General features: G+C 43.9%; 1 protein-coding gene across 1 annotated transcript in view; it reads right to left on the bottom strand.

Moving 5' to 3' along the window:
- Positions 1–12,773, bottom strand: part of plxna2 (plexin A2) — a gene marked incomplete at its 5' end in the record, with an annotated part of 219,011 nt that overhangs the window by 66,308 nt on the left and 139,930 nt on the right. The window contains 3 exons of the mRNA XM_079514160.1: positions 1,527–1,663; positions 3,821–3,938; positions 8,125–8,276. Of these exons, the coding sequence (XP_079370286.1) occupies positions 1,527–1,663; positions 3,821–3,938; positions 8,125–8,276 (407 nt within the window). The remainder of the gene's footprint in view (positions 1–1,526; positions 1,664–3,820; positions 3,939–8,124; positions 8,277–12,773) is intronic.

Here is a 12,773-nt window from a genome sequence, read left to right as displayed (position 1 = left end):
TACACAAGTTTACGACAGAATGAGGAGGAGGGAGAGAGAGAGGCTTCCCCAGGGGAGGTTTCATGCTAATGCCAGGAAAGAAAAGCACAGGAAAAAGAGAGAGAGGACAGAAATGGGAAGCTGGGAAGCTTCTTACGTAACGGATATAATAACTATAATCTGGGGAGGGGGAAATAATAAATAAAAAAAATAGAAATAATCGTTATTGTGTGGAAGTCGCCATTCTTCCTTTTTTCTGTCAGTGATACACAATGACACAAAACGCATTTCACATGAGAAATGCAAAAACTACTGAACGCAGTTTGATAGTAGTTAGATTATATATTTTGGGTGTATAGAACACAAAGTACTGACATTGATTGAATTGCAGTAATAATGGCAAGTGGCTTTAACCAAATCGAGGCACACCTGGACTTGTCTCATGGCACACCATTTGAGAACCACTATTCTATCATAATAAATGTCAACTCAAAATCTTTTTTCACATTTGAGCAGGTATCTTTTTTCTACATGATTACGGCAAAAGCGACCTTTTGCGCGCCATGTTGACGAGTACAGGCTTTAGTTCCGACATACTATTGATCCGATACCTCAATCCCTAACCTAACCATAACCGCAAGCACGGAGCAGCGCATGTCGAACGTGCATATCGCATTTTCGCATCGCATGTTTCCGCACGGCGGACCTTTGGTGTGTCGGATCTGCGTGTGCACCCCATGTTGACGACGACAGAATGTGGACGTTGTCGACTAGCCTGCAAATCCAAAATACTTATAACCGTAGCCATAGACTCCATGCGGCAAAAGATGCCGTTGGCATGTGGACGTCACAGCCAGGTACCTGCCCAAGGTTCACAATATGACGCCTTTCATGAGAGAAAGCGCCCGTCTCTATCAGCAGCATGGGATAGAGCGTGTTTTGGCATGTCAGAGCCTGTCTGGTCAAAATGGTCAAAATCTTGACCTGTTGCTCATAGCATTGCTGATAGTTTTCCATAAACCTAGTGCAACATGGTCTGATCTTCTCAGAGTAACTAGGGATGTGTAAATGTGTCAAAAATGAAAATCGATTAGCATAATTCAATATTAATCAATTATCGACAAATCGATAAGCCCCCCCCACAAAAAAATAAAAATAATTAAAGGAAAAAAAAGTGTTGAGCCAATTGATCACCATAGCAACCCCAGCCTAGGCCTGATTAGGTAAATTCCCAACACCTGCTAAATCCTCCCAGACACATCCCAGGCACACTTTGGTAGGCCTATAGCCCTGTCCTGTTTGGATGACAGTATTGCCTTTCCAACAGATTTTCATTTAAAAATAATCCCGATTATCGATTAATTTTCATAATCGATTTCGGGTCCCGTTAACGATAATCGATTTGTCGACAAATCGGACCCATCCCTAAGAGTAACCTGTTGCCAAAGTGGTTATCCATTATAATTCTGAAACAGGAAACATTACAAGCATTAAGTTACACATTCTATGTGTTACATTTCTTGTGGCAAAACAGAGGAGAGTCTCACCCATAGAACTCGCATGTTTGGTTCCCAAACAAGACAGTGACGCTGCTGCCGGCACCAAGGTTCTCCCCCATTATTGTTACCTTGGTACCACCTGACTCCGGCCCTCTGCTAGGGGACAGACCTGTGACTGATGGAATCTGGATGAGAGAGAGAGAGAGAGAGAGAGAGAGAGAGAGAGAGAGAGAGAGAGAGAGAGAGAGAGAGAGAGAGAAAGAGAGAAAGAGAATCAATCAATATATTTCATCTCTCAGTCGCACTCGCCACATTAAACTGTAAAATCCTCAGTGTAAATGTATTCTTGGAGTAAAAATGAACAGTGAGGATTTGATGGTATACATTTTTCTCCATATCTCCATTATCACAGGGCCACAGCAAATAGTCATTCATATGACCATGCAGTGCAGCACAGTCAGAGAGAGAGAGAGAAAGCGAGAGAGAGAAAGAGAGAGAGAGAGAGAGAGCGAGAGAGAGAGAGAGAGAGAGAGAGATAATAAAACCAGCAAGCTCTTACAGTCTCTGTGAGATCCGTCCCTCTGTGCATTGCTGAGTTGTGTTTTAAAGACAGTCTGAAAATAACTAGTGTTTACAACAGCAGGCAGGCAAGCAGGCCTCCATCAGAGCTCGAGTCACGCCCAGAGATAGACAGATGGGAAAATATCCAAACAGACAGGCGGTCGACCCAAGACACATAGATAAAACAACTTCAAAGTGCACACTCATACACCTACTCAAACGCATAACACACGAGTTGGTAGACTAAAACACACATTCGTGCACAGACACGCGCACACGCACACACACGCATGCACGCACACGCACACGCACACACACACACACACACACACACACACAGCATTTGCACGTGTACCACACAGCATTTGCACGTGTACCACATGCATACACACTCGCATTTGTTTTCTTGAGTATCTTGCATTTTAGGTCAATACTTGGCCTTTTTTACTGTTGTTTTTTCTCCTTTTAGTAATGTTTATATGTGCTCTTTTTTGCTCTGAAACAACAACAACATTCAGTAACTAGAAAATGCAGTTCCTGGCGAAAATATTTGGGTTCTTTGAAAACAGCTGTAAAGAAACTATGTTTAGTAGAAATTCAGTTGGGCCATCCACACAAAACTATAACTATAATTATAATACTACAGTATGCCTACGATGTAAATGTATAACCCCCCCCCTTTTTTTGTGAAAGTATGAGGGATTGTGAGAATTTGGGTTGAGCCCACTAATTACCAGCTGCTGTTAATTGTTAAGAGAGAGTGCTAATTGTGAAGGTGTGAGAGACTGAAAGTGAAGTGTAGAGACAGTCAGTTAGCTGCAGGCGATAGTGAGGATGGTAGAGACCAGGGTGTGTGCAAGACGCTGTGTGTGGGGATGTTTCTCTGCCGTGTACCCTACGTCTGTCTGTCTTTCACTATGTCGACCATTAGAGCCTATAAGAACCGATTTGGTACCTTTTGAACTGCCATTTCATTCAACACTCTGCAATCACAACAAACATATTATGGCCTTTCTGGGAGACTGAAAGTGCTATATCCATTGTTTAATTTAAGTAAACAAAGAGATTCCATGAAGTTAAGTATAGTTTTCCTTTTGCCATCTATAAAGCAACTATTTACGTTAATGGGGTTGTGCTGGATACTCTATTACTATTACTGGTGAATTTAGCTTCAGCACACTACAGCATGAAGGCAGAAAAGAGAAACCCTGAATATAAGCCATTAGTGAAGACAAATCTAAACATTGACTGCTGTTTGAAGAGAAAATATTACCAAATGTAAAGACAGCGACACCCACGCACGCAGGCGCGCACGCACGCACACACACACACAATACACCAAGATCATTCTTTGTTGAGCAGTGTGCTGCATTGCCTGTTATAGATAGGAAGATTACTCTTCATTTAATACTGATGTTGTGCTTTGTTTATCTTTTTATTGAATATTATTGGATGCTAAATTGAACTGGGGGTACACTAGGGGTACACACAACATCTATTGCAGTAACAGTATTGACCAATTTAAAACTGGTAAAGCATCTGTGTCATTTGAAAATTCTAACCACTTTAACCATTATTTTATACTTTGGCTAAATTGTCCCTGGAACAAAATATTTTGACCAAATACATATAATTTTGCGGTTCGTTGACATGAAAAGGTCTGAGAACCACTGAAGAAATATACGTTTTTCAGAAAACACACAAACAGACATTTTTAGAATCGGGCGCTCAGGTCTCGTCTTAATGGGTTAAGATTGATTCAGAGAGTTTTCCAGTCATACCACAAAGGAGTAGAGTTGTGACGAACGAGTCTTCAGCTCTGGGCGGCACTCTCCCACACACAGCTGGACCGGACCGGGCCTGCTGTCAGGAGGAGCTGCTTCCATCTCACACACTATTCTAGAAAGACACAAATCACCATATCAGTATCACCAGAACACCAAGACACAAATCACCATATCAGTATCACCAGAACAGTCACAGCACAGCAATTTCTCCAAAATATGGCTTCCCTGTCCAATCTTTATATATCGATAGTTGCCATGTGTGTAGTTTGTAAAACAAAACCACACTAGTCACAATGCAATGTTAAGTGGTGAAACCGAAAGATACAGGAAAAACTGGGCTGGCAATGGCATACCATCCAAATGGGCAAACTGGCTGCTTTGCGGGCATATTGAATTGTTTGTTGACTAGTTTGTTGATGTCTCCTTTGACTAAATGGAAATACTGAAAGTGCTTCACAAGTGCACAAGTACAATGCTAGTGCAAATAGTTTTTTGTTGTCGCCGTTACCATCAGCCAGCAGAATGCACGGAAATGCATAGAAGAAGATCAAAGAGAGCCGTGAACCCGCTGCTTGAACCGGGTGAACCCGCTGCTTGAACCGGAAGTACTAATAGTCCATTTCATACTGTAGTTTCACTCGATCTGCCAATATAACGACTAGTACTACCAGCGAGGTCGGATTAAAGTTTGATTAAAAAGTAACTTTTGTGGAAATGGAAAAAAGGTAAGTCATTACTTATTCACAATCACAATTCACAATCATTATTCACAGTCATTATTTAGTCACAATAATAATAAATAATTATTATACCCATATTCCCCATTTCCACATGTTCTAACCTGGGGTCCTTATTTTGGGCATGTTATATACTCATAATAGAGGAAAATGTATTCTACAAGCTCACAGTGCCTCCAAGGCATGTTGTGAGCTTGTAGATCGAATATTTTCATAATATGACAAAATATAAAATAGGACATTAATTTATGAACTGTGCTCCTCGGAGCATGCTGCGTTTTGTTCAAAATGGATCAATCCTGGAAACTTTGGAAGGCACCGTTAGCCTATCATCATGGAATATGAAAAATTGGACAGATCCATCTTGATTGCACGACTATTGAGATACTATGTATCAAAAAAATTGGTCACCTGGTGGCGATATACATTTCTATCTGAAATGTTCGAGTTAGAGGATCTGAATTTTGAGTTAGAGGTTCTGCTCTGGCATACAGAGAGCGTGTGTGTACAGTTTTACGAGCCAACGGTGCCAGAGATTAGCTGTTCACAGACAGAAGGACGGACGCACGGACAAAGTGCAAAACATAGTCTTGGCCATGCTTTTGGCCTGTTGGAGACAATGAGACATATGGAGCCAGGCAGGGTTCTCTTTCGTGATGTCATGCATGTATGTAGGACCGTGAGCTGTGATTGGACTACATTTGAGGGGACAATCATGGATACTTTCACCTCAAAAGTCACCCACAAATGTTTTAGGATACTTGAGTTGAAATTGAGCTGTACACGGTCTGCAGAAAGTTAGCAGAGCAAGTCATCTGCTCTGGGGCTCTGTTCTTTTGCATCGACTCCCTTACTACTTTATACTTACTTTTTTCTTTTTGGACTTTTTGTCTCTATCACTTCACGACGCCTATTCCACCCCATACACCCCAAATGAAGTAAATTCCCCCCACAAAACCAGGGAAGGGGTGCTTCTCACAGCACTAAATAAATAAATCACACAGCAGACACACCCCCCCCCGACCCAACCACGGGATCTATAAAGGTTTATCATAGCACGCGATCAGGTGTCGCCAGGCGCTGCAGGTGGTCAGATCAAACGACATAATAAAATAGGGGACATCTATTGGTCGGACAACTGCTGGCGAGTAATAAAGAACCAGAAGCAATCACAGTGCTAGAGAGGCAGGCAGAAAGTGACTGGGGACTGGGAGGGAGGGTGGTGGAGGTGTATGTATGTCGTTGTTTTGAGAGTGCTGATCTCCTGAATCACAAGTACTTTTGGAGCACACTCTCAGGTGGACTTGCTGGAATAGAGAGGCTCTGGGAGGACTTCCTCACGGAATAGAGAGGCTCTGGGAGGACTTCCTCACGGAATAGAGAGGCTCTGGGAGGACTTCCTCACGGAATAGAGAGGCTCTGGGAGGACTTCCTCACGGAATAGAGAGGCTCTGGGAATACTTCCTCACGGATATATGACTCATATTTTTCCCTCCCTGTTCCCCCACTGCCACACTACTCTACAGATTCCCCTTTAAACATAAACTACTATATGAGGCGGGTTAACAGGGTTATTTGATTCATTCCACTGCAATGTTTCTGATTGTTCTTGGTGTTTTTGGTCTTTATAAGCATGGTGATATACATACATGAATTCACTACCGTTGTCCCAACTGGGTTAAAGTGCTGTCACTGCTGACAAATTGCTGCCTACTGCCAGTGGCACATTGAGCATTTCAATTACAGCTCCCCATGCAGTAAACAGCATGGTAGCAGAGACACACCTGCCATCACTGTTATACATGGGCCACGCTTATTTTTATACAGTTGGGTTACTTTTATCCTGCTAAAAAACTAAAATGTAATTCAATTCAATAGAGGCAAGCAGTGTGAGTATGTGTGTGTGTGTGTGTGTGTGTGTGTGTGTGTGTGTGTGTGTGTGTGTGTGTGTGTGTGTGTGTATTGTACTATAGATAGTGTACAGTGTACAGTGTATGTGTGTGTGTGTGTGTGTGTGTGTGTGTGTGTGTGTATTGTACTATAGACTATAGTGTACAGTGTATGTGTGGGTGTGTTAGGGCAGAAGTGCACATGGATACATGTGCACGTCTGTAATGCATCAGCAGCAGAAAGTGTCAAAGGGAAAGCAGTGATCGCGTAACAGCAGCACTGAGCTGTTCTTTTACCGAGGGCAGAAGTAGGCCAGCGAAAGAATTAAGGTTAACAGCTCCTCTGAGAACCATGACTATGATAGCCTGTGTCTGTGAGTGTGTGTGTGTGTGTGTGTGTGAGAGAGATTGTATCGATGTGTATGTGCATGAGTGTCAGCAGCCCTGTGTCACAGTGCTACTGCAGATTTGAACTCTCAACCTGCCCAACTACTTGTCCACTCCCTGCAGACCCCAATCTTCTGGCGGGTTGTAACGATTAGAACGATGCAACACTTGCTTCGTGTGCTTGCTCATCTGCAGCGCCAGCTGAAGCTGCAGCCCAAAACCTATTCCAGGGATACGGGATCCTGGCAGTCTGTCCACAACCCCCCCTTTCAGAGGCTTCCATCCACCTGCCCAGGTTAAACAACCATAAGGTGCTGGGGGCGACTGACTGGGGGCCTGTGTCTGTGTAACTAGCCCCGGGGTAGGCAGGCAGTTATGATGAAGTGCGGGCCACATTCCATTAGTTCAGGGTGAACGGGACAGGCTTTACCGTGATGTATGCACAGTGTGGGACAATTAGGGAAGTAAACACAAGTAAACACACACAGCTGTTGTGGGATTGTTAGTCACTAGCGCAGCTACAGCGAGAGGCCCGGGTTAGTGTGCTGCAGGGGGAAAACAACAATGTCAGGGACAGACGGTCTGGACTGGCTCCAGTCTTCATTAAGATAGAAGAGATGGTGGATGCATGGCGGAGAACGACCCGCTCTGTGACTACGCATAGAATGCAGTTTGTTAGCGCTGTATGGCATTGGCCCTGAGTGTATTACATCTAAACCCCAGGGATAGATGCGTACGGGTAAGAATGCGTGCTGAATCACTTTTCCCTCTAATTCTCCGACGTCAAGATCACTTTTCCAATTTTCACATTGAGATGGCCAACTAACTAAACTGTGCTGTTTTACTATATCTTGCCTAATTGGAAAATTCACATTGCATTGGAAAGTACTGTATGCGCAGGCAACATTTATTTTCCAATTTTAGAACATATTTCACAAAGTCCTGATGGAATTACCATAATTATTAGAAATTAAACTTGGATTAAGTGATTAACCAAGTTTAATTTAATTATTCACTTACCATACTTGTATTACGAATATGACCCATAGCAGTTTTTAAATAACATGAAAATGTGAGTTGCTATGCACAGTGCACAGGGGTCCTGGAGGGTACAAATTGGGCCCAAAGTTAAATGACCGCTGAGGGGTTTTACCGAGTGTTGGCTAATGTTTGTGACTTACTGTTCAGCGATGATGTATCCATCCTCTACAGGGGTACACCTCACCCCAGCCACCTCCACGTTCCCCACCATGTTCCCCACCATGTTCCCCACCATGTGACTTACTGTTCAGCGATGATGTATCCATCCTCTACAGGGGTACACCTCACCCCAGCCACCTCCACGTTCCCCACCATGTCAGCGAAGGCCAAGCCCAGGTTCATGCCATGTATGGTCACCAGCGTCCCACCCTCTGGAGGTCCCGCCACGGGAGTCACCTGCAAATGACAATGGTCAACGGATCAGAGTATAGAACATTGTGATGCTTGAGCCAAGGTGACTCTCAAAGTTGTTCTCCATTTCTGTGAGTAAAGTAACAAAAGATGATTTATAGACAGCATAATGTGTTAGCACATTTTCTACCCAGGGCTCTATCTTGGTCAGGATGGTTGGAGAATAGCAATTACATCCACCCTCTGTCCCCGCTTCCACAAAATGTCAGCGTGTACATAGGCATGGTCATTGTGCCAGAGTCCACAATCACAACAAGGCTGGATAATGGAATCATACTGTGGCACTCCTTACACAATTTCAATCACACACAAACACATACGACTCCCACATGAACCTTGAAAAGTCCAATAATCTTCCAATATAGAACTTCTTCCTTAAATTAGTTATGCACTAATGAAGCCAATGATAAGAGCCTCCCTTAGTACAAAAATGAAAAAAATTAAAAGGTGAGCAATCATTAACATTCTGGATACACGCCTGCTGCTGTTGCCATGGACGATAAATCTAACAAGAGGCCATATTCGTGCTTAGTGCAGACCACCTTCTCATAAAATACAATATGGCTGCCCAGCGTGACCTTGGCACTGGGTGGCACATTGCCTTCTGTGCCGCAGAGCCCCTCTGAGGCTCAGACCTGGCTACCATCCAGCCTCCTCTGAACAGAAAGGAGAGGGAGGACTGGGTTAGGGGAGTGCGGAGCTGAGGGAACAGGGATAGAGACAAAGGGGAGTTAAAAGTGAAAGGAGAGGAGGAGGTGGTGAACAAGGAGAAAGGGGCGAGAGGGAAGGGACAGAAAAGAGATGAAATAATGCATGAGCCACTTAAGCCTGATTTATACATAGTTGCTTTATACTTAGTTGCATGTGTACTGTCGTCGCATACCGAAAATTCCCAGTTTCTCATCGTATCACAGTACATGGCATTGTGAGCTTGTAGATGTGCTACAGTATGTTCGCCGCACAACACCGCAAGCAGTAATTATAGATCAAGCCTAACACTATGTAAACCAGGAATAACGCTATTTCTAGTAATGCCGGCAGAAGTACACAGTAAAATTCAGAATGTTAATTCAACTCTGAGAGTTCAGAATGTTAATTCAACTCTGAGAGTTCAGAATGTTAATTCAACTCTGAGAGTGTACAAATGGAACTGTTTCAGAATGTTAATTCAACTCTGAGAGTGTACAAATTCAGAATGTTAATTCAACTCTGAGAGTGTACAAAACTACAAATGGAACTTTTGGGTAAAAAAAAACAAAACAGGAGCAGCCAGCTGACATTTTGGGTGTTGCCCTGCTTAGCTCGAGTCGCAACTACACGTGTGATGTCAGCTCTGGGAGACGTGTGATGTCAGCTCTGGGAGACGTGCCCCCAAACCACCATTTCCTCGAGTCGTACGCTGTTGGGGCATTGCGGCGTCCCACTGGGATGCCGGTATTGTAATCTAGATTTAGTGGACATTAATTGCTCTGGATGTAAAGTAAGTGTGTCAGTGCACCGCCTCAGGGTCTGAATACATGAATCTTTTAGTGCTGCTCGGGTATGCAGGGGGTATAGGAGGGGCAGGAAACAACAGCTAAATATATCTATGTCAGGAGATGGCAGCTATTGAAGTGGACTTAGCGATGGTTACATAATGTACGGGAGTTTAGGGGCCTGAGAGAGCGAGGGGGCTAAATAAGAAAGGAGCGGAGAACAAAATGCCTTGAGTGGCAGCAGAGAAAGAGCGAGTGCCACTCCGGTGTTATCAGCCTTGATGGATGACAGGTAAAGTAGGGAGGTTGACAGGACAGAGGTGCGTTATCACCGATCAGCCGGCTAAAAACTGGGAAGGAGAGAACTTTCTGCGACACGCCCCAGAGGCTGTAACGGAAGCCTTTGCGTGCCTGGCTCAAGACAAGGGAAGAGGTTACTGCTAATCCATGTGAGAAAACCCCATTCCACTCAGCAGATGAATCATCATTGCAGAGTGGATAAACTGTAACTTTAAAGTCTCTGATCTACAAGTTCACAATGCATTGCTGTGTAATATGTCTCATTGGTTCCATTTGTTCAAATCAAATCAAATCAAACCCTCGCTTTCCGTTGCTCTGTAGAATTAGTATTATTGTTATTATCTCGTCTTTTCTTGTGTCTTGTTTCTACTGTACGATTCATAAATTTCAATCTAAAGAGGGAACAAGATATAAGACATACCAAACCATCAATCCAGATCTACTGTATCTGTTCATCCACTCTATACCAGCACCAGCAGTACACCTTACATTGAGGACTAATTGAGGATAACCTTTACACGGTTTCGGTTGTCCGCTCATAGACTGCGTGTGGAAATGGGAAGATGGATGTAATACCACCTGAACAGCGGTTTTGTCAATGTGAGACTGGTATACAAAACGAACAACACATACTCGTGTGTCCCCTCACACAATATATCAGAGTGAAATATGGACATGAGGGTATTGATTTGAGCTCACTCGTTGTGGGCACTAACAGAGAGACTTTGCGTATACTACATGCCTGCCTGTCACTTGTGGAGCAATAGAAAGCTCCTGTTGTAAAGGGATTTTGTATTGTGTATTGTATATTTTAATGTATTGTACGTTTTAAAGTTTTTGATTCATGGGTTTTTTATTATTGTTTGGACCCAATGTATTTTCCTTTTATGTCAATAAAGTAACTAACTAACTAGATCGACCATTTTCGGCAAGTGACACCGTCACATGACTAATTAAAATCAGGCGTTAGTGTTGTGGCACCTCTCACAAAACTAACCCATACTGTAGAAAACTAACCCATACTGTAGGTGAACAGTGTTCTGCTGCATACAGCAGCGGAACACACTGCTGGACACCTCTACTAGATGGATCCTATTGTCCTGAACAAGTAAGGCTGCAGATGATCAGAGGCACTGTTGCCTTTGGAGGAAGAGGAGGGTTAATCTTTTCTGTCTACTGCAACACCCTGTTTTTTGTGCTCTCAGACTCTCGTCGTGTCACTGCTGACGTCTCCGCCAGGCTAGAAGGGGACACCCTCCATCAGGCCAACCACTTGGAAGTAGCTTGCAAACCACACCAGTTTCAACTCCTTGGGACAAAACCGTTTTACGGTCAACCACACCAATGCAACTCCAAAGGAGTTGCAACTAAACCGGAAGAGGCTCATGGGATATGCATGCACAGCCGGGCAACCCCAGACCCCCAAGACCCCCACCCCTCAACCCTCCACCAGCATGCCATGCTGCCCGTGTAATCCTTTTAAGAGCAACAGCCTTCCACCCGCCTGGCTTTGTCACACTGTCAATGGAGGGTAATTCCAAGCAAGCAGCGTGCACGTCTTATTTCTCTCTTCCCTCTCCATTCAACATTCATTCATCATCTTTTACTTCCCCCTCCATCGTTCTTTTAGCTTTGGGGATCAGAGTAAAGGCTAGGAAACCAACGACCACCACTTCCTTAAGATGAGCTGTGGGATTTGGCGACGGGGAGACAAGCCTGGGTGAGATGACCTACATTGAGGAGACGGGAAGGAAGAAGGATCTCTTTGTATTCAAATCCATGAAGAGGACCTTCCAGAGATGGGAAGAGTCTCTCTTTAGTAGCTAAATCTCCCAATGGGAAGGCAGAGCCCTAGCAACTCTTAAGCCAAATTCCAATACCCAAAATCTCGGCCACTCGCTCACTCACACTCGGTCACTCCAGCATGGTGGTGCTACGGTGAAATCGGTGACCTTCTGACATATGTGACAATCGTGTAGACATCACATAATGTCAGTGTCCGAATGCAAATCGCTGCAGTTTGTTCATTAGCAGAGTTCAACCTAGCGGTATTCAGGCCACATATTTAAAGACCTCCATGTAAGTTGTGTGAAGTCCACACGATGGTAACATATTTCAGCAGGTCACCAATTTCACCATAATTTGATGATGGAGTGACCGAGCGAGTGGCCGACATTTGGGGTATTGTTATTTGGCTTAAGGAGGAGAGAGGTGAGAATGAATGAGGAATATAAGAGAGAGGAAAATGAGAAAGAAGCATCTGAGCCTGTGAGATGACCTGAATGGAAGCTGGTGCTGTATTCGTCTTCCTCAAGTTTATGTATGCTTCAGTAGAACGCTAGCAGACCATGCACACTGGTATTCATCTGACAGCCCGTGGTGGGACAATCCAAGCTAGAGAGTAGAAACTGGCCACAGCTTATTACGCTACTATCCCCTCCTGCTGTTCACGTCATGTACAATATAAATATGCATGCTTTACAACAGTAATGCTATGGTCAAACACAGCGTCGCTGTCCGTCATCTGTGGTGCTGAAGCATTCACCAATAATTGATGCATGTAGATCAAAAGGGCGGATATCAGCCTATTACCTCTCTCTCTCTCTCTCTCTCTCTCTCTCTCTCTCTCTCTCTCTCTCTATGGAAAGCAATTGAATGGAATGAATAGGCAGCGAAAAGCTAACACCCTTTGATTGACTGATGATAA

Source organism: Electrona antarctica (assembly GCF_951216825.1).
Source record: "Electrona antarctica genome assembly, chromosome: 2".
NCBI classification, from domain to species: Eukaryota; Metazoa; Chordata; class Actinopteri; order Myctophiformes; family Myctophidae; genus Electrona; species Electrona antarctica.
This window is presented reverse-complemented; position numbering and strand designations above follow the sequence as displayed.